At 46.8% G+C, this 21390-nt stretch overlaps 1 protein-coding gene across 3 annotated transcripts in view; it reads right to left on the reverse strand.

The window, feature by feature from the left end:
* The window catches only part of TICRR (TOPBP1 interacting checkpoint and replication regulator), a 162649-nt gene that overhangs the window by 98102 nt on the left and 43157 nt on the right, over positions 1 to 21390 (reverse strand). For all 3 annotated transcript variants that reach the window (XM_077263474.1, XM_077263473.1, XM_077263472.1), the window contains exons 6-14: positions 13279 to 13412; positions 11968 to 12153; positions 11500 to 11651; positions 11316 to 11413; positions 11144 to 11237; positions 10798 to 10877; positions 8482 to 8715; positions 8311 to 8395; positions 7915 to 7996 (exon numbers count right to left, since the gene is read on the reverse strand). In XM_077263474.1, the coding sequence (XP_077119589.1) occupies positions 7915 to 7996; positions 8311 to 8395; positions 8482 to 8715; positions 10798 to 10877; positions 11144 to 11237; positions 11316 to 11413; positions 11500 to 11651; positions 11968 to 12153; positions 13279 to 13412 (1145 nt within the window). The remainder of the gene's footprint in view (positions 1 to 7914; positions 7997 to 8310; positions 8396 to 8481; positions 8716 to 10797; positions 10878 to 11143; positions 11238 to 11315; positions 11414 to 11499; positions 11652 to 11967; positions 12154 to 13278; positions 13413 to 21390) is intronic.

Here is a 21390-nt window from a genome sequence, read left to right on the forward strand (position 1 = left end):
CGTGCTTCCATTCGAAAGTCCATATCGGACGTGCAAGTCCTTCTGATTCTTAGAAATTGGCCTATGGGCACTCCATCCCGAGTATGTCGTGGATGGAAACTTCTGTAGTCCAAAAGGCTATTTGTGGCCGTCGGTTTCCGGAACAACCTGGTAGAGATGGAGCCGCCCTCCTCAATCCTGATCTGTAGGTCGAGATACGTGGCTACGGAGGATGACATAGAGTACGTAAGTAGAATGTTATGCATATTTACGTTCAAAGACTCAATATAACTCCTGCAATCCTCCATAGTGCCCACCCAAACAAAGAAAACATCGTCGATATAACGTGACCAATGGGCAATTCTATTCCTGAAAGTGGGTGATGGGTAGACCACCGTCGCCTCCCACCATCCCAAAAACAGGTTTGCCAGAGCAGGTGCACATCTGGCACCCATGGCCACGCCCGACGTTTGTAGGTAATATGTCCTGTCGAACAAAAAAAAATTGTGCCTCAGGATGAAATTGAGCAAGTCCACCACTAAAGAGTCGTGCATGCGATCCGAATGTGCCACCATATCCAGGAAATATAGGACCGCCGTTATGCCATCTTCGTGGCTAATGTTTGAATACAGCGACTCGACATCACATGTGACCAAAATGGCCCCTGGCGGAAGCTTCAAGGAGCGACAGATGTTAATAAAGTGTGCCGAGTCTTTAACAAAAGATGGTAAGCTCTTAACCAATGGTTGCAGGAAGTGGTCCACATAGATGCAAGCTTTCTCACACAGGCTGCCGATGCTGGCCACAATGGGCCGGCCCGGTGGCCTGTGGATGTCCTTGTGGACTTTAGGCAGCATATAAAAAGTTGCCGTGATGGGACATTCAACCCACAGGAACCGAAATTCCTGGTGATTTATTATGCCGAGGTCCCTGGCCATCTCCATTTGGAGAGGGCCAGGGACCTCGGCATAATAAATCACCAGGAATTTCGGTTCCTGTGGGTTGAATGTCCCATCACGGCAACTTTTTATATGCTGCCTAAAGTCCACAAGGACATCCACAGGCCACCGGGCCGGCCCATTGTGGCCAGCATCGGCAGCCTGTGTGAGAAAGCTTGCATCTATGTGGACCACTTCCTGCAACCATTGGTTAAGAGCTTACCATCTTTTGTTAAAGACTCGGCACACTTTATTAACATCTGTCGCTCCTTGAAGCTTCCGCCAGGGGCCATTTTGGTCACATGTGATGTCGAGTCGCTGTATTCAAACATTAGCCACGAAGATGGCATAACGGCGGTCCTATATTTCCTGGATATGGTGGAATATTCGGATCGCATGCACGACTCTTTAGTGGTGGACTTGCTCAATTTCATCCTGAGGCACAATTATTTTTTGTTCGACAGGACATATTACCTACAAACGTCGGGCGTGGCCATGGGTGCCAGATGTGCACCTGCTCTGGCAAACCTGTTTTTGGGATGGTGGGAGGCGACGGTGGTCTACCCATCACCCACTTTCAGGAATAGAATTGCCCATTGGTCACGTTATATCGACGATGTTTTCTTTGTTTGGGTGGGCACTATGGAGGATTGCAGGAGTTATATTGAGTCTTTGAACGTAAATATGCATAACATTCTACTTACGTACTCTATGTCATCCTCCGTAGCCACGTATCTCGACCTACAGATCAGGATTGAGGAGGGCGGCTCCATCTCTACCAGGTTGTTCCGGAAACCGACGGCCACAAATAGCCTTTTGGACTACAGAAGTTTCCATCCACGACATACTCGGGATGGAGTGCCCATAGGCCAATTTCTAAGAATCAGAAGGAATTGCACGTCCGATATGGACTTTCGAATGGAAGCACGAAGTCTCACGGATCGCTTTAAGGACAGGCATTATCCACATAGAAGCATTTCAAAGGCATTCCAACGAGCAAGACTTCATACCCAGGATTCTTTATTACCAGCGTCTATCAAGGTACGTGAGGACAAACCTAGGTTTATTACGGGTTATAACAACAACTGGGGTGACCTCAAGGCAATATTACACAGGCACTGGGATATTCTTACTACGGACCTCCATACCGCAGATGTGGTCAGTGCACAACCCTTGTTGGTTGCCAGACGGGCTCCTAACTTTAGGGATATGTTATCTAGGAGCCACTACAGGAGGCAGACTGTGAGTACCAATCGAGGTATCAAACTCAGAGGTTCGTTTGCCTGTGGGGGTTGTAGTGTCTGCCCACATATGGGGGCCACAAGGGACTTTTTTGTTCACCCTAGGGATGGTAGCCGGCATAGACTTTTGTCATATGTTAATTGTAAGACCACGTGCGTTGTTTACGCTCTCATTTGCCCATGCCAGCTCATATACGTGGGTCAAACCTCGCAGGAGTTGCGTCGGAGAGTGCAGAAGCACTTCTCCACAATCAATCTGGCCTCCAATGATTCTGCTAAAGGCAAAGTCCTCACCCCGGTGGCGGCCCACTTTCTTATCCATCATGCGGGTAGTGTAGCTAACACTAGGGTGGTCGGCCTGGAACATGTCCGGACTTCCAACAGGGGGGGCCCGCTCAAACCGTCCTTGCTACGCTGCGAATCCCGTTGGATCTTTAACTTGTCTTCTGTTGCTCCAACAGGTCTCAACGAAGAGCTTTTATTTACGGGCTTCCTTGGATGAATTTCGTTCTGACTTCCCTTCCTTTTGTCCATTATATCTACGGACTGGATGGTTCTGGACCTTCGGCCTATTTCTGGAGTCATTTTCTACGGACTTTGGGCACATTCCATCTATGTGGGAATTACTTTCTTTCTCTGGACAAAATGGTTTTTCCTTGTTTCAGTGGAATTGCTTTGGGTCTCCTTCTATGGGATAATCTGCGCTCTTTATATGTGCATCTGGACTCGCTCGTTTTTTACAGTTCTGACCTGATTGCCCTAATGCACGGCACCTTATATTTATTGCCGGTATTGGCTATACAAGGGGTATTTTATTCACTATATCCTCTTGTAATTATATGGTTTGGTATGGTACTAGGATTAGGGGTTTGCTTGCAGATTCTGTGTATGGCCTATGGATTGTACATGTATCACAGTTATTTCCGGCTCATGGGACATTGGGATAGGGTTGGGTCTTTTACTTTTTTATTATATCTTACGGTATTTTGGACACCAGGCAAGCCAGCATTTTGCTGGTTTTCATCCTTGCTGCCCAGGAGATATAGGGTTAGGATGGACTAGTATTTATATCCCTTCCATCCTTTTTGCCTTATGTACGTACCTTCTACTGGGCTTTGAGGTCTCCTTATGCATTATACAGGTCTCTGTCCTTATGGGTGGATATGACTTCCATCATTGATGTTCTTGTATGGACATCATTACCAATTTTCCGGGCTTGCCCTTTGCACAGCCAACAGTCCATGCATACAGCACATATTCATACACCAGTCTTGCTGTATCGTTTTTTACTTAATAAAGATTATGGTTAAAATTTCTCTATATATAATTTTTTTCTTTACTTTGTCTGTGTTTATCATGGTTGCATGTTTGTTTGCATATATGGCATGGTTAGGTGTGTGTGTGTGTGTGTGTGTGTGTGTGTGTGTGTGTGTGTGTGTGTGTGTGTGTGTGTGTGTGTGTGTGCTGGCTGTCCATCACATGTGCATGTTTGCATGCATGTCCCCTGGGGGTTGGCTGTCATGTGGTTTAATATTCCTTGGCAATTGGGATCTCCCTTCCTTTCTTATTTTTCTATCTGGCCAACTGTGCATTTTTGTTGTTTTTTACCCCCTTTTTCCTTTCCCTTGTGTATATTTATTTGCCTTGGGGCTGATCACCTTTCGGCCATACACAATTTTGGGGTTATTACCATCCATCCCTTTCCTTGGCCCTATCTACCATGACTTATATCACCAAGGCTCCTGTCTGGTGTTTATCTATTTATGGATCTCTTCCCTGTCTGGACATTCAGCTCCTGTGGGGGCATTTTAATGGGGCTCTTGGCGCTATTGCACTTTTGCAGCTGGTTCCCCTTGATCGCACGCATATGGGCTTGTCCCTGCTGTTCACACTGACGGGGGTTACTCCCTGTCTCTTTCTTTGCTCGGCTGAGCAATGTATTGTTCTCTTCTCATACATTAGCGCTCTTCTGCACATGTCCAGTTAGTGAGCGCATTAAAGCAGGGCTTCTGGCGCTCTCGCGCCTGCGCTGTGGGCTCTCACCGCATATACTACCAGCGGTCACTCCCTTCCGCTTCCCCGTATGGCTGGGCGGTAAGTTTTTCTTTTTACGGTTCTGCGCTGTTGTGCGCATGTGCGGCTGGCGGCGCCGCCTCTCTGTCACATATGTGCCGTGTTTCTCATTATTTGGGTGGTATTTATACAGGGTTTAGGATACACGTCAAAACACTTCCCCTGACGAAGCCCTCTTCTGAAGGGCGATACGCGTTGGGCTGCATTGGTCCCTGTCCAGTCTGCCTGCCGCTCCACGGATTTATCGTGCCTGGTAAAGTTCCATCTCAGCATTGTCTGGCAGCTATTTTATTTTTTGCCCTGTGTCTACTTCTTGTGCTCTGGGGCGTTATTTTGCAGCTGGTTTTTCCAGACCCATACCAGTGTCCTATGAGCCGCATATGTGTTCAGGCAGGTGTTAGGTTTTCCAACTGCATATTGGATAGCTTGGTGCCTTTCTTGCTTACCTCATATGGTTTTCACTCAGTCTTGGGTGCAGGCAGGCTTTAAACTATTGTTGATCATTACATGTACTTTAGGTTATATGTACTATTGTATCGTGTTTGTATATATTTACATGGATGGGGCTCTTTGCTCACAGTTTTTAAGTATGTTTTATTGTGGTGTGTTAATAAAATCCTGTGTTTTTCCATATATCATGTTTTCATTTTTTGCGTGGTGTGCATTCTTGGAGTGATACTTGTCTTTTTGCTGGCACTACTCGTCGAAGAATCTTGGCCCAGGCGGAAATGGCCTTTGCCACCCAGGTGGAAGCGAAACTGGGGCAGGTGGAGGCAAAACTGGGGCAGAGGGAAGCACCTGATGCCTCGAAAGCTGACTTGACTAGAGTCTCAATTTGTCTGTCTGTAGCGTCTTTAAGAGACGCACCGTCTGGTAAGGACAGGACCGTCTTGGATGAAAGACGGGAAACCGGCGGGTCCACCTTTGGAGTTTCAGCCCATTTGGCAAGAAGGTCGTCACTAAAAGGGTATAATACGTCCAGGTGTTTTCTACCTGGGAAGCGCTTCTCAGGATGTTCCCAGTGCTTAGACAGGGTAGACTCAAATTCCTCGTGATTGGGAAAGGAGCGAGAAGGACGCTTGACCCGTTTGAAGGAGACAGAAGGATTCTGTGAGGGAACCTCGACCTGATTAAGTTTAAGAGTTTGAGAGATAGCCAAGATAAGACTATGTACAATAGCCTGCATGCCAGACGTCTGGTCTGAGTCAGACCCGGAATCTATGTCCGACCCAAGGTCCTCCTCGGAAGAGGGGAATTGGGAAGAGGTGAGCAGCTTGGGAACTGCTGAGGGACCCGGAGAGTTGGAAGAGGAGCCAGACAGAGACCTCTTTCTAGAACTGCCGGTGTGTTCTTCTGAGGGTCGATATCAGGTGCGTGCGACTCGCCATGAGAGATGGTCGGAGCACTGGTGGCTGTAGATAAATGTGGAAGTCGTTCAAGAGCCTGGACCAGAGATTGGGATATTTTAGTCAAGTCAGAGACTGACAGACATAGCAAAAGCCCACTCTGGGGGAGGGGGAGTGCACTCATCCCGAGATTCGGAAGCTTCCTGTGGGGCAGACATGGTTGGCGGACTGCAGGATTGGCAGAAGGGTGACGACTGTCCGGCTGACCACTTTTTCTTGCAGCGTGAGCAAGCGTAATGAATGATGGTGGGTTTGGAAACAGAAGCCCCAATAGAGTTGGACATATGTAGGCTGTGAGCTTATAGTAAGAAAAAAGGTTGGAAAGCGCTGCCTGTGTAAGTCTAAACTACTGCAGCACTGCCTCCGGAGTTTGATATACTGCAGGGGAGGGTTGCTAGGGTAGGGATGAAAGCCTACCGTACAGGAAGGAAAGAGCTGCAGCCGAGCCAGTATCTGTGCCCCCCGAGCGGTGTAGCGTCCGGATAGGAAGAAGAATCCAAGATGGAGGAGGAATAGAGGCCTCGTGGGGAAGGGGGGAGTGGTTAAGCGCACAGCCAATGACCGGGAAGAGAGAGAAACCCCTGATAGGTCCAGCAGAAGGAGGGGGCGTGTGAGCTGTATTAAAATATCGCTGGGCGCCAAGAAAGCGCAGGCGATTAGGAGGCGTGGCCAACCGGCCCAAACTGAGGGAAAGTGAAAGTAAAAAGGGAAGCCACGGCGCTGAAGGGAGACAAGTGGATAGTGATTCGCTAGAGCCTGCGCGCGAAGACATCCATGGAATAGACGGCAGGGCAGTGCAGCGCAGACAGGTCCAGGGGAGGGCAGGGAGCCAGCGTGGAAATGGTGCATAATACAAACACAATCCCCTTCCCCCGGTATATCTTCATTACCTTGATCTTCAGCGCTGTATGGTAAGGGTCGTCCACGGGCCCAAGGGAAGGCAGGGACGCTGGAGAGTAGAACCCTCTTCCAGGAGACGGAATCAACCCCCTTAGGGAAAAGGAGGGGAGGTCACCGCTGGTGACTACCGTCTCCCTCTTCGCCCTCTCCAAGGAGAGGGGTGAGGAGGAAATTCGGCAAGGACCGGCCACCAAACTCACCCTGAGGCACCAATGAAGGTGCAGGGGAAAAATGTCCTGCCAGCAGGCCTGAGTGTTGCGATGTGGGTGACACCACACTGCTCGCTCAGCCACTAATAATGGGAAGGCAGAGTGAATTAACACCCTGATTCCCTAAAAGTTGAACCTGAAAAACAAAATAAATAATTAGTAAAACACAACAAACCTGCGAAAGCAAAAAATGATTAGCTGCGGATCTGGGAGATCCAGGTCCGCCTCCTACAGACACTAAGCACAAACTGAGGTGCTCAGTGCCTGTCGGTGGGTGTATACTGCCGGGGAGGAGCTATTTTTCTTTTCCTTTTTTGCATAGTGTCAGCCTCCTAGCAGCAGCAGCATACACTCACGGTTATCTGTGTCCCCCAATGAAGCGATAAAGAAATTAAATTTGTATTTTTCCAACAACTACTGCAGCTGCAGTTCTGCTGTATTGTAACAGTATTGCAACCCTGTCTGCCTGTGAGCTGGAACCTGCAGATGAGTCAGGTATAATCACACCCAGCTCTGCAGCGAGATCAGGAGAGAGGCCATTACACATCACACTGGTAACCATGTCACACCATACTAGCAACTCCCCCTTATGTTTAAAACAAGCTCTGGAGGCAGAGTTATCTCCAGTCACCATCCTCCCAGGAGCCTGGCAGAGGTCACTTATATAAAGTGATGAAAGATGATTTCTCAGCAACAGCACATCTGATATGAGACATACAGGGAGGACTCTTCAGTTTTACAAAAAGAGTCCAACAATGTTGTAGATACAGGCACTTCTACCTATTATAATTTTCACCTTTTCGATTTAATAAGGGTCGAATACAGAAGAGATCGTTTTAAAAAAATTATTTTATTAGAACAAATTTAAAACCATACAAAAAGCAAAAACATGTCACAGAAAGGTATATTTCTGTGACATGTTTTTGCTTTTTGTATGGTTTTAAATTTGTTCTAATAAAATAATTTTTTTAAAACGATCTCTTCTGTATTCGACCCTTATTGGATCGAAAAGGTGAAAATTAGGGAGGACTCTTCAGCAGTCTATAACTTGTATGCCCATATCGATAGTTTAGGTAGGATAAATTTGGTGACAGATTCAATTTAAAGATTTCAATTACAGACACATTTTTATTACTTAGTGTATGAAATTTTAAGTGCAACTCCTTACCTTCACCATCTTTCCGGTTGTGCGCTGGTAAAGGCAACTTTAATCTTTCAACCAATACCACAAGATTAGTGTTTAAGCTCTCCTAAGACACAAAGAAGCATTCTTTTAGAAAACTGACATAATGTAGCCAGATTATAGACGTCACACTTTTATATAGACCGCTACAAACTAAAATAAGCCACTGGGGAACCATAAACAAACAAAAAACAAAACAATAATTTACTCCTAAAGCAGCAAGTGCTTTCATAGAGCTCTTGCTGTGAAAGGTTTACCACTTTTAACGTGTTGTTAGAGAACTCTCTATCAGCAGACAATGCAGTTTTCAATATAAAATATGGAACCCTTACTTCAAAATATAGAGTATTTTCAGGAAAGCTATGTAATTGTAGTTCTTACCTTAAGTGGCTTCTTTGGAAGTTCAATCTGCCGCAAACCCTGCGAGGACTCTGCTATACTTCTGTGTCTTGCCATTGTGCTTGTTCTTTGGAAACAAGTAAGACAATCATGCAGGTTCACGTTACAAATTACACTATATTTCCCACCACAATGGATTTGATAAAAACCTACCTCCTTTTTTTAGCTGATCTACTTCGGAGTTTTTCAAGCTGATCCTCCTCATTTTCTGCCAGAGGCACACTTGGTACCCTAGAGACAGAGGGCTGGGAATACATGGGAGTTTGCCCATCTAGTATAAAAGAATTATCCCCATCTGCAGGAAGAACGGATTTCAACTCTTCTGGAATCTGTGTCCCAAGACTAAAATAGATGTCTGCCAAGATTTGGGGTATGCTTCTTATGTACCTATAGATAGAAGTCAAATACAAAAAAGTTGCTATAAATTTGGGCTTGCAAATTTGTAACAAAGTACCGTATTTTCCGGCGTATAAGACGACTTTTTAACCCCCGAAAATCTTCTTAAAAGTCGGGGGTCGTCTTATACGCCGGGAATCGACTTGTACGCCGGTGTATATGGTGGGTGGGGAGGGGGAGTGATCCTGATGACGAGGGGGCGTCTCACAGGAAAGTGAGTAATCCCCATTACCTTATCCTAGCGGTGCAGCGTGGGGGTGTCAGTGCTGGGAGCGGCGGCGGCTGCTGTGTTCTGGTGCGGCGGCTCCTCTTCTGTGTGGGGCCTCTGTGCTGTGAGGTGGCGGCGGCAGCGGCGTATCTTTATCCAGTTGGGGCTCCTCCGGCATCTCCTTAGCCCTGGAGGCCCCGCCGCAACTCCATCGGTGCAATGTGGTGGCCTCCGGGAAAATGGCCGCTGCTCAGATTCAGATCTCGTGTCCCGAGATTTCGGGACTAGATCTGAATCTGAGCAGCGGCCATTTTCCCGGAGGCCACCGCATCGCACCTATTGAGCTGCCTCCGGGAAAATGGCCGCTGCATTGCACTCATGGAGTTGCGGCGGGGCCTCCAGGGCTAAGGAGATGCCGGAGGAGCCCCAACTGGATAAAGATATGCCGCCGCCACCGCCACCGCCACCGCACAGCACAGAGGCCCCACACAGAAGAGGAGCCGCCGCACCAGAGCACAGCAGCCGCCGCACCAGAGCACAGCAGCCGCCGCCACTCCCAGCACTGAGACCCCCACGCTGCACCGCTACGATAAGGTAATGGGGGATACTCACTTTCCTGTGAGATGCCCCCTCGTCATCAGGATCACTCTCCCCCCCCCCCCCCCCCAAAAGGCACATATTCACCGGCCCTATAAGACGACATAGGGTGTATAAGAAGACCCCCGACTTTTAAGAAGATTTTATATTTTAACTGGTAAAGTTGGGGGGTCGTCTTATACGCCCAGTCGTCTTATACGCCGGAAAATACGGTACCGTAATTGCTTGTTCAACATTAACCGTGTTACCACTGGACACTTGTGTAGAGTGAATCTATGTAACAAAGTGAGAAACTGTAGTTTTTGGCTCAAACAATGCACAATAATCTGATGTACCTGATTTTTAGCTGCCAAGCTGCTGGAAATTGATCCAAAAAGTATGCATGTATAGAAGACCACCGCTCAGGGCATTTCTTCACTAAATGCTTTATGTCATGCTTTGGTAATATGGGTTAAATGTATCATGACAACACTGTATTTGGTATATAAAAACAAAACAAAAAAAAAACCCAGCAAAACCATATAGTGATGATATGCCCTTGTAGCAACCTTTCAAGAAAGACAGACTTCAAGTTGCAGTTCCAGGTGGAGTAATATATGCAGAAGACAGTTATTGGTGCCGGCTCATTTCTTCCGCTGTATGGTTCACAGATGAAAAGTTTGACAGTTTACAATGAGAGAGAGAAAAAAAGAGAGAAAGAAAGAAAGAGAAAAAAAAAAAAAAAAAGATTGCCCAGTATGAATGAGCAAAGACAGACTCCAGTTTTTCTGTTTGCACAGGTGATTAAGAGATAATCATAAGCTCAATGGAGAGCAGATGATAAAGGAAATGTAATAAATATTTTCTGCTATTTTGACAAGTGAAAGAGCTGTCAGAGCCAGTGGTCTCAATGAAAAATGCTAACTGTGTAGTGAAAATAAATCTGCCGTTAAAGGATATTCCCATCTTGCACATTTCTGGCATATTCTCATAGTATGCTGTAAATGTATAATAGATGCAGATCCCAATAATAGGCCCCACACCTACCTCAAGAACTGGCACCCATTGCGTGCAGAGTTCAGTAGAGTGGTGGAAGGAATTCCCATAAATAGGAATGGGAATTGTGACCACATCAGGGCCCCGTTACGGACACAGATGCAAGTCCCATTGGAGAAACTTCCAACTACTATACCTTTAGGGATAGCTTATAAATATAACAAACGTACAAGTTGGGAATTCTTCTTTAATGACATAAAAGAAATTAGGTGCATTGTAAGTGAAGCACATACTCTGTCAAGACTCCTGCCAAAAATCTGGTCAAATACGAGGGATCTTCTGTCAGTGAAATAATTCGGAGCATATCCGTAATCTAAAACAAAAGAATGAAAAGAAATGAACTTGCAAACACAACTGAATACGCAAGTACAATGGAGGAGGAACTGACACTCTTTTTTCTATTACAATATATAAAAAAACCCTCTCCCTCCAACTCTATATGGAAAGAAGTAGCAGGAGACCCCCTTTTTATATTCTCCATATGTTCATTGTGTCATAAAAGGAAAGGTCAAATTGGGACAGACTTTCAGTTCCAAGCCAAGTAATGCACAGGACAAAGCACATTTATTTCATCATTACCTCTTCCACAACTTGCTCCAGTTCATCCTCATTAGTTTGTATAGCAGGACATTGCACACAGATCTCCAGTCTTAGTAATGCCTGAATCTGACATCTACAATAAAGCCACATGGGTAATAACAGAAAAATGCTTTGCACGCAGCTGAACAGTGAGAACAGACCAGACACTTACTCTCTAAGCTTCGCCACTTTATGTGGATTTTGCCCATACAGCTGTCTTATCATTTTACTGGTCTTCAGCAGAAGCCTCACTTTGTCCAGGCAGTCCGTCTGTAAAATATAAGAAACAAGCTGCACACAACCACAACTTCATCCGCAATCAGAGAGGAGAAGGCCAACTATAATCTTATACTCACCTCTATCTGATTACTGCTGGCTGATTTCAAGAAGGACTTAATGGTGGTTAAAGAATTTCTGACATATGACAACAATGAATCCTCTTCGCCGGACACCATTTTATCGTAGTCTTCTATTAGATAAGTATGGAGCTCCTCTTCGGATTTGAAAGCTGTAAGAAAAAAGAAAAATCTTACTACATAAAAAACCTGAACTCATTGTGTTGATTGAACTTTTACATATACAAGATACCAAATTTAAGAAGGTTATTGAGCTACCCCACACTTCTACCATTGTAGATGTTCCCAAAGGAAATAAATATGGAGGTGCCACTGCTCCTAATACCGGAAAATGGCCACATGTCATATTAATAAGCAATATTCATATTAACTGTATGCCTGCTCATACAGCTGCCACAATGTACGAACAACAAAAGAATTATCAATTGTACAGCATTTTCAATATGGCCTCCAGAAAGAGTTGCTCACCTGCCGGCTTCCCTGCCTTCCCTTCAGGCTTGTCTGAGGATATTCTCTTCGCTTGGGAACTTTTCTCAGCAGGAGCACTTTCTGGTGGCAACTTCTGAGCCTTTGAATTTAATCTGGCAACATTTAACATTTGCAGTGCACGAGGCATGGACTTCATTTTCTGTCTCACAGGAGTACAAGGAAGACCTGAATAAGTACCAAAACTAAATCAACTTCTGCTCAGCCAATAGTCAGGATCTAAGTCACATTGTAACAGATGGTACCCAGTAAGATATACAAGATTACAGCGGTATCTGCTTAAGAAGTAAAGCAATTCTCATCTATGACAACCTCAATGTCAAACGTCTGATCGATGCAGGTGCACAGAGTTTCTGTGTAGCGGTGGGGCCAACATCTATCACATAATTATGGCATAGCCTTTGAATATACTATAAATGTACAAGATGGGAGAACCCCTTCATATGAAGACGCCTTTTAGTAAATACATTTAACCAGGGTGGATTGATTTAAATCACGCCGATTTAAATCATGATTTAAATCACGATTTAAATCAAAAGATTTTTTTCTATTTAAATCGGATCGATTTAAATCATGATTTTAATCATGATTTAAATCACTGATTTAAATCAAAAGGTTTTTTTTAATATAAATCACGATTAAAATGAGAAGTGAGAGCAGTGCGCATGTGCGCCCATAGTTACACGGACGAAACTAGGGTCAACGATCTAACGCCAGGGTGAGGGGGGGACCCCAAAGTAAGTAAAAATCTTTTTTGTTTTACTATATGGCAATAGGTAGGTGTTTAAAAGCAGCATGTCTTAATTGTATAAACTATTAATAGCCTCCACATTTTGTTCATACTGCCCCTTTAATTCCACACTTCTAGCTTGGTTTCACTTTTGGTTTAGTTTCTTTTTCCATTCAGTTGACATGCCCAAACTTGTTGGATAGTCAGCATCCTACAGAAACCTCTGGAAGAGCATGGCATTGTGAATGTTACACATATACAGCCTTTATTCTACTGAGTTAAACAACTCAGCTTTATCTCATGATGGAAGAACCTTTGGATGGTAAAATATTTTCCTCAAAAAGCAGTTTATTGAAAAAAATCCGATTTAAATCAAAAAAATCCGATTTAAATCAAAAAAATCCGATTTTTTTGATTTTTTTAAAAAAACATTGATTTTTATCCACCCTGCATTTAACAGACACTCAGCCAATTGCCATAGGTCGGACATCTCTAACGGCCAGCTGATGGGTGAAGTCCTGCATTAAATGCCAGCAGTTGAAATGAATGTGACCAGAGCTTACGCTTCTTTTGGTATTCCCCCTGTAGTGTAGAGACAAATTCATCAGTTTTCTGCTGGTAGAGCTCAGATAGGTAATGCGTAATTTCTTCATCACTTTTCTGGTCTTCTTGATCAAAAGTCGCTGCACTTATCAGCCTGGAATCAAAAAGAAAGTGTGTTACTTGAGAACTGTTAGGGTACCGTCTCACAAAACGATTTACCAACGATCACGACCAGCGATACGACCTGGCCGTGATTGTTGGTAAGTCGTTGCGTGGTCGCTGGAGAGCTGTCACACAGACAGCTCTCCAGCGACCAACGATGCCGAGGTCCCCGGGTAACCAGGGTAAACATCGGGTTACTAAGCGCAGAGCCGCGCTTAGTAACCCGATGTTTACCCTGGTTACTGTCGTAAATGTAAAAAAAACCAGTACATACTCACATTCCGGTGTCCGTCAGGTCCCTTGCCGTCTGCTTCCCGCACTGACTGACTCCTGGCCGTAAAGTGAAAGCAGATCACAGCGGTGACGTCACCGCTGTGCTGTGCTTTCACTTTACGGCCGGGAGTCAGTCAGTGCGGGAAGCAGACGGCAAGGGACCTGACGGACACCGGAATGTGAGTATGTACTGTTTGGTTTTTTTTACATTTACGACGGTAACCAGGGTAAACATCGGGTTACTAAGCGCGGCCCTGCGCTTAGTAACCCGATGTTTACCCTGGTTACAAGCGAACGCATCGTTGGATCGGTGTCACACACACCGATCCAACGATGACAGCGGGAGATCCAGCGACGAAAGAAAGTTCCAAACGATCTGCTACGACGTACGATTCTCAGCAGGGTCCCTGATCGCTGCTGCGTGTCAGACACAGCGATATCGTATGGATATCGCTGGAACGTCACGGATCGTGCCGTCGTAGCGACAAAAGTGCCACTGTGAGACGGTACCCTTAGGGTATATGTACACGTAGAAAGGTGCTCTGCGGATTTACCGCGTTTTTTATGTGGAATTTGAGCGGATTCCACCTGCGAATTCCTATAGAGGAGCAGGTGTAAACCGCAGCGGAATCTGCACAAAGAATTGACATGCTGCGGAATGTAACCAGCAGCGTTTCCACGCATTTTTTTCCGCAGCATGGGCACTGCGGACTGCGGTTTCCATAGGTTTACATTGTACTGTAAACGCATGGAAAGCTGCTGCGGACCCGCAGCTGCAGATAAGCAACGTGTGCACATAGCCTTAACACTTAAGGTACCTTCACACGAAACGACTTTGTAACGATATCGCTAGCGATCCGTGACGTTGCAGCGTCCTCGCTAGCGATATCGTTTTGTTTGACACGCAGCAGCGATCAGGATCCTGCTGTGATTTCGCTGGTCGCTGAATAAAGTCCAGAACTTTATTTGGTCGTCCGATCGCCGTGTATCGTTGTGTTTGAAAGCAAAAGCAACGATACCAGCGATATTTTACACTGGTAACCAGGGTAAACATCGGGTTACCAAGCGCAGGGCCGCGCTTAGTAACCCGATGTTTACCCTGGTTACCAGCGTAAAAGTAAAAAAAACAAACAGTACATGCTCACCTGCGCGTCCCCCAGCGTCTGCTTCCTGACACTGACATGTAGCTCAGCCTTAATTATCCATATTACCCCCCTTACATTGAACGTACCAGTATATTTAATGTCAGTGACCTGTGTTTGGTGTGGACTCAGAAGCAGAGCCTGCACCACAACCAGGGATGCTGGCGTTATTAACCAGTCAGCATCTGGTCGTAACAGCAGTCAATCGAAGATGGCAATAACCCTTTAAATTATGCCATCAATCTGACAGCGTCATTTAAGCTGGTCCTTTACATGTGTCTATTGGCACCCCGTGTTTGCGTCATGGACAGCCAATGGATTGCCATGATAGCCAGAGACATGCTGCAGGCCCTTGTAGCTACCATGCCCAATTGTGTGAAGCCCAGCCAGTTGAACTTCTTATGAGACCATGACTTTATATACTGCAATACAATACTAATGCAGCATATAGAACAAGTGACCTGAAAATAGCTGGTTGAAATCCCCCCAAAGAGATGTATTTTTTTTAAATCACTTACCTTATCCAACTTTGATACCAAAAATACGGCTTTTTGTGTACTCACCATAAAATCCTTTTCTCCGAGCCACTCATTGGGGGACATAGGATCATGGGTTTATGCTGCTGCCACTAGGAGGCTGACTAAATACAAAAAGTTAGCTCCTCCTCTGCAGTATACACCGCCCACTGGCTCTGGATAGAACCAGTTCAGTGACCAAGCAGGAGATTAACAAAAATTAACCGTAGGTACAACATGTCAAAACTATAACACATCATAGGCAACAGGCCAAAAGGGTGTGTGCTGTGTCCCTGCTTGCAAGAAACGTCTACCCAGGCTCGCGTCTGCAGATGCCCAAGTATGGACATCATAATGCTTTGATAAAGTGTGCAGGCTAGACCAGGTCACGGCTTTGCAAACCTGCTCCGCAGATGCTAGATACTGAATGGCCCACGAAGCACCTACCGACCGAGTGGAGTGTGCCTTGATCATCGCTGGAATCGGCTTGCCTCTGACGCGGTAAGCTTCTTGAATAGCTTACCAAAATCATCTGCTATTGTCGACTTAGAAGCGGCCAATCCCTTCCAGTGTCCCGCCAGGAGCACGAACCGGGCATCCGTCTGGTGAAAAGGTGCCGTCCTAGATACGTACTTCCTAAGAGCGCTCACAAGATCTAAGGAATGAAGAGCCTTTTTTACTCGGTGAACCGGAGCAGAACAAAAAGAGGGAAGCACGATCTCCTCATTAAGGTGAAAAGAAAACACCACCTTAGGAAGGAAGGAGGGAGATGGTCTGAGGACCACCTTGTCACAGTGAAAAACCAGAAATGAAGCTCGACAATATAGAGCAGCTAACTCCGAGACTCTTCTGATCGAAGTAATCGCTACAAGGAAGGCAACCTTCCATGAAAGATGAGATAGGGAGATGTCCTGCAATGGCTCAAAGGGAGACTATTGTAGGACACCCAGGAACAAATTAAGGTCCCAGACGTCTAGAGGCGCTCTATAGGGAGGTACCATGTTGGGAGACTCCCTGAATGAACGTTTTCACCTGGGGTTTGGAAGCGATCTTACGCTGGAGCAGGACGGACAAGGCAGAGACCTGCCCTTTGAGGGAACTCGGAGCTAGACCCAAGTCCAGACCGGACTGAAGAAATTCCAAAATGGTGGGAATGTTCAAATTGAGCGGAGCTCTGCTTCTGCTCCAGTTAAAGATTTTCCAGATCCGATGATAGATACGCACCGACACCAGCTTTCGAGCATTGATCATGGTGGAAACTACTTTGCGGGGAAAAACCCGCTTGAGTCAGAACCCAGGATTCAACGGCCAAGCCGTCAAACAGAGGGCCCTTGAGTTCTGGTGGTAAATCGGACCCTGAGAAAGCAGATCCGGCCAATCTGGGAGTACCCAAGGGATGCCTGTTGCCAGTCCAGGGCAATGAGAAATCACCGGTACCCCCTACGCCTTGACCTTCCTGATGACCTTCGGAATCAAAAGTAAGGGGGGAAACAGATAAGGAAGACTGAAGCGACTCCAGGGGAGGACCAGCGAGTCCACCCCGATGGCTCTCGGTCCCGGGATCGGGCCACAAACTCTGGTACCTTGGCATTGAACCAAGAAGCCATAATGTCTAACGTCCTGAGTCCCCCAGCGAAGGCAGATCTGCTGGAAAATTTCCTAATGGAGAGACCACTCTCCCGAGGCGAGGCCCCGACGACTGAAGAAATCTGGAGCCCAATTTTCCATTCCTGGAATGTGAACGGCCAATATGACAGAGTGGTTCCCTTCGGCCCAGCGAAGGATGTGTTCCACCTCGCGCATTGCTGTGAGTGCCCCCTTGATGATGTAGGCCACAGTGGTGGCACTGCCCGACTGGATACGGATGGGGCGGCCTGCTAGGAGACAATGGAACCAACGCAGGGACAGCCAAATCGCTCAGATCTCCAGGACCCTTGGCAGTGTGATGACGAAAAACAGCTCCCCAGCCGAGGAGACTGGCGTCGGTCATGACCACCAGCCAGTGGACCAGGAAATAGGACTTCCCTTGAAGGAGGGAGGACCGGAGAGTCCACCACTGGAGTGTCTGCTTGACCCGAGGGGTCAGTTGACATGGACGATCGAGGGATGCTGCAGGGGCCGAAGCTGGAGATGCAGCATGCGAGAAGCGCCATGCAGGTGGGCGGGACTGCCGGAGTTACACGCGGAAGGGGGGTGGGATTACCAGCTTGCGGTCTAGCAAGGGCCAAAGCCAGGGACTAAATTAGCGGTGGCCAACCGGAAATGACCGCAGGGCCTACTTAAAAATATAATAAGAAGCAATAATAGGTAGGTTTGTCACCATTCTAGGGGTGCAGCTTTTTTTCTTTTTCTTTTTACAAACTTTCATCTCCCATAAAATGAAGCAGCAGTGCAAAGCCGGTCTTCTGCTTCATACGTTCTTTATGTGGCTGCAGAGAAAAGAAGGATTTGTTAACCACAAAATCTTTTTCTTGGAGCCTTCATTGGGGACACAGGTAACCATGTGTGTATGATGCCGTCACAAGGAGGCTGACATTAGGCAAAAATAGAAATAGCTTCTCCCCAGGAGTATACACCCACAGACTGGCACAAAGCGTGTCAGTCAGTGAAAAAGCAGTAGGAGAAACAACAACAAGAACTATATACGGGTCCAACGGAGGCTCCCAAACCCAATATAGGCACAAAAAAAGGTAAAAGTTGGGTGCTGTGTCCCGCAATGAAGGCACCAAAAAATATTTTCCGGTGAGTACCAAAAATCCTATTTCACTTCACTGGGGGGACACGGGTAACCATGGGACGTCCTGAAACAATTTTAAGGGAGGGAGCAGAATAACTTGCTCAAATCAGGTTCAGAGGCGGGCAACTGATGCCTGCAGCACCTTCTTACCTAGGCCGTCATAATAGTAATAATCTTTATTTATAAGATCACACGAAGCATAGTATATGTTCCCTGTAGAATCTTGCAAAATTATGGAGAGAGGACTAGATAGTGGCCTTACAAATCTGTGTTGCGGAAGCTTGGTGGTGAACTCCCGAGTGGAATGAGCCTGCACTCCCGGAGGGGGTGGCTTGTCTTTAAGCCTCTAGAATAGCCAAACAGATCTTGCGAGCGATAGATTTGGAGGCAGGGAGACCATTCCAGCGACCCTCAGTAATGACGAACAAGGAGTACAATTGTCTGAGCACAGTGATCTGAAAGTTCAAGTTGTGGAAAGACCATTCCAGGTGATGAACAGGAGACTGGCAGAAGGACAATATCCTTGTTGATATGGAAAGGGAAAACCAGCTTAGGAAGGAAGGAGGACAATGGACGAAGAACCACCTTATCTTGGTGAAAAACAAGGAAGGGGGGGGGGTGTGTGTGTGTGGGGGGGGGGGGAAACAGCAAAATAGATACGCCAACTCAGACCCGTTTAATGGAAGTGATCGCAACCAAAAAAAAGGCGACCTTCCAGGAGAGAAGAGCGTATGAGATATCCTGGATGGGTTCGGTGGGGGATCCTTGAAGAATTTCCAAAACTAGGTTAAGGGTCCCACAAATCAATTGGGGGGGGGGGGAGGAGTTTTTTTTCGGGGCGAGATATTGTGGCACTAGCTGAGCCACACCCTGAAGGAAGGTCCTGACCAGGGGGCGAGATGCCAGACTTCGCTGGAACAGGATTGAAAGTGCCGAGACCTGCTCCTTGAGGGTACCAAGACAAACCAGACTAGTACTGACTGCCAAAAAGCTAACATAGATGGAAGTGAAAAAGAGATGGGCGCTGTGTGTCTGTCTTCACACCAGTGAAAGAAGGCTTTCCAGGACCGATGATACATGCGTGAAGACGAGGGATTCCTTGCCTTCATCATGGTCTGAATGACCTGGGGAAAGAAGCCTGCCTTTCTCAGAACTGCAGCTTCAACGGACATGCCATTAAATTGAGAGACCGAGAATTCTGGTGGAAGAGGGGACCCTGAGAGTAGATCTGGTCAAACTGGAAGCTTCCATGGAATGTCTGACAGCTGGTTGACAAACTCTGCATACCAGGATCTTCTTGGCCAATCTGGGGCCACCAGAATGACTGGAACTCCTGCCTTGCTCTTGGACAAGTCTGGGAATCAGGGGAAGGGATGGAAAATGGTACAAAAGTTGAAACTGACCATGGAATGACCAGGGCATCGAAATTGATTGCCAGTGGGTCACGAGAATGGCCACGAACTAAGGCACCTGATTTATCAGAGTTACCATCAGTTCGACATTGGGAGTGCCCCACCTCTGGCAGATTTGTTCAAACACCGATGGTTTGAGGGACCATTCGCCCGAGGAGAGACCTTGACTTAGGAAGTCGGCGGCCCAATTGTCCACACCTGGAATGTGGACGGCTGAGAACGCTGGTACTTTCTGTTTGGCCCAGGCCAGAATCTGTGAGACCTCTAGCATGACAGACTGGTTGCATGTCCCGCCCTGGTGATTTATGTATGCTGTCGGATTGAATTGCACTGGTCGTTCTGACAGAAGGTCCTGCTAGTGGGGAAGAAAAAGGTAAATGGCTCTAATTTCTAATAGGTTGATGGGAATGGAAGCTTCCCGGTAATTCCAACTACCATGGACTGTGTGATGAATGAAAATCGCAACCCATCAGAGATGACTGGTGTCCGTCGTGACAACTTGCCCACAAGAAAATGCACGCTGGAGACCTCGCGTGCCGATTGGATGGAGCTCACAAAAGAGGCGGAAACCAGACCCGGCCTGAAATGAGATCAGTGCTCCCATAGGCCAGAACAGGAACACAAGACGTTGCGTGCTATAGGCTGGTGCGCATGTGGGGGGTGGAGTTTGGAGTGGCCTAGGCTATCCTATTAAGAGGGAAACCGAAGAAAAAGAGCACGATCCCTCGCTTCCCAAATGGCTCGCTCGCACGCACAAGGGAGTGGGGCATGACTAAGGTCGAAGAGGGCCCAAGGAGAGACAGGAATAAACTTTTACTGAACCCACATCAGTGCATCTAAAGATGCTCGCTGGAGGGGACAACTGCGATGTCCACCTCTTTGTGGTGCCTCCCCGCTGTTAGAAGAGGGACTGTGGAGAAAGGAAGGGTACTTCTTTAGGCAGGGCCCCTACTCCTCCTTCTCCATCCGTTGGATGACATCAGGAACACCAGGTGGTGTGTCCTCCTTGACACACAGTCATGGTCCCGACGGTGCAGAAAACTGTAGACCATGAGTAGGGGAGGGCCCTTGAGAAGTGTCCCCCATCTTTCTACCGGCATCGCTCCTAGGAGTGGGGCTGCTGTGGGGAACAGGCAAGGACCAGCAGTCACGATCCACCCTAAGATACGCTTGAAATGTCAGGGGGAAAGGTCCTGCCTCACAGAGTGGACGGCACCACACTGTTCTCTCTGTCACTATTTTGGGAAAACAGGGTTGTTACACCCTGTTAACCTGAAGAGCAGAATCTGAAAAACAAAGCATTAAGATTAAATGACACACAACAAAGTTACCTAAAGAAAAAAAAACGGATCTGAAATCAGATCCGGGTCTGCCTCCTACTGACACTAAGCTAAAACGGACAAGCTTTGTGTCAGTCGCTGGGTGTATACTGCTGAGGAGGAGCTAATTCTTTTTATTTGCCTAGTGTCAGCCTCCTAGTGAAAGCAGCATACATCCATGTTTACCTGTGTCCCCCAATGAAGCGACAAAAAGCCAAGCACAGTGCTCAGCAGCCCCATAGAGATGAATGGAGCAACGAACGATTGCATCATTAATTGCTACACTGTTTCAGAGACGTGAACTAGCACATTACTAGTCAAGGAGGTGGGTGCTGCTGGCTTCTCCTTGCCCAGTTCTGCTCGCTTGAGAAGTCTCTCCCAATGTGTGTACAGAGAAAGACCTGTTGGTAAGGAGGATATTCACACGCCCATGTGACATCCTAGGGTTGTCCATTTTTCTCGCTCACTGCACTGACCCATACAGTTTGATGTGTGTATGGCTCAATGAGTTTTACAACTAGATCCATGTAAGTCAAAGCACATCGTCTTCTCATCAGTTTTGCGGATCAGAC

The sequence above is a fragment of the Ranitomeya variabilis genome, chromosome 5 (genome assembly GCF_051348905.1).
Source record: "Ranitomeya variabilis isolate aRanVar5 chromosome 5, aRanVar5.hap1, whole genome shotgun sequence".
NCBI lineage: Eukaryota > Metazoa > Chordata > Amphibia > Anura > Dendrobatidae > Ranitomeya > Ranitomeya variabilis.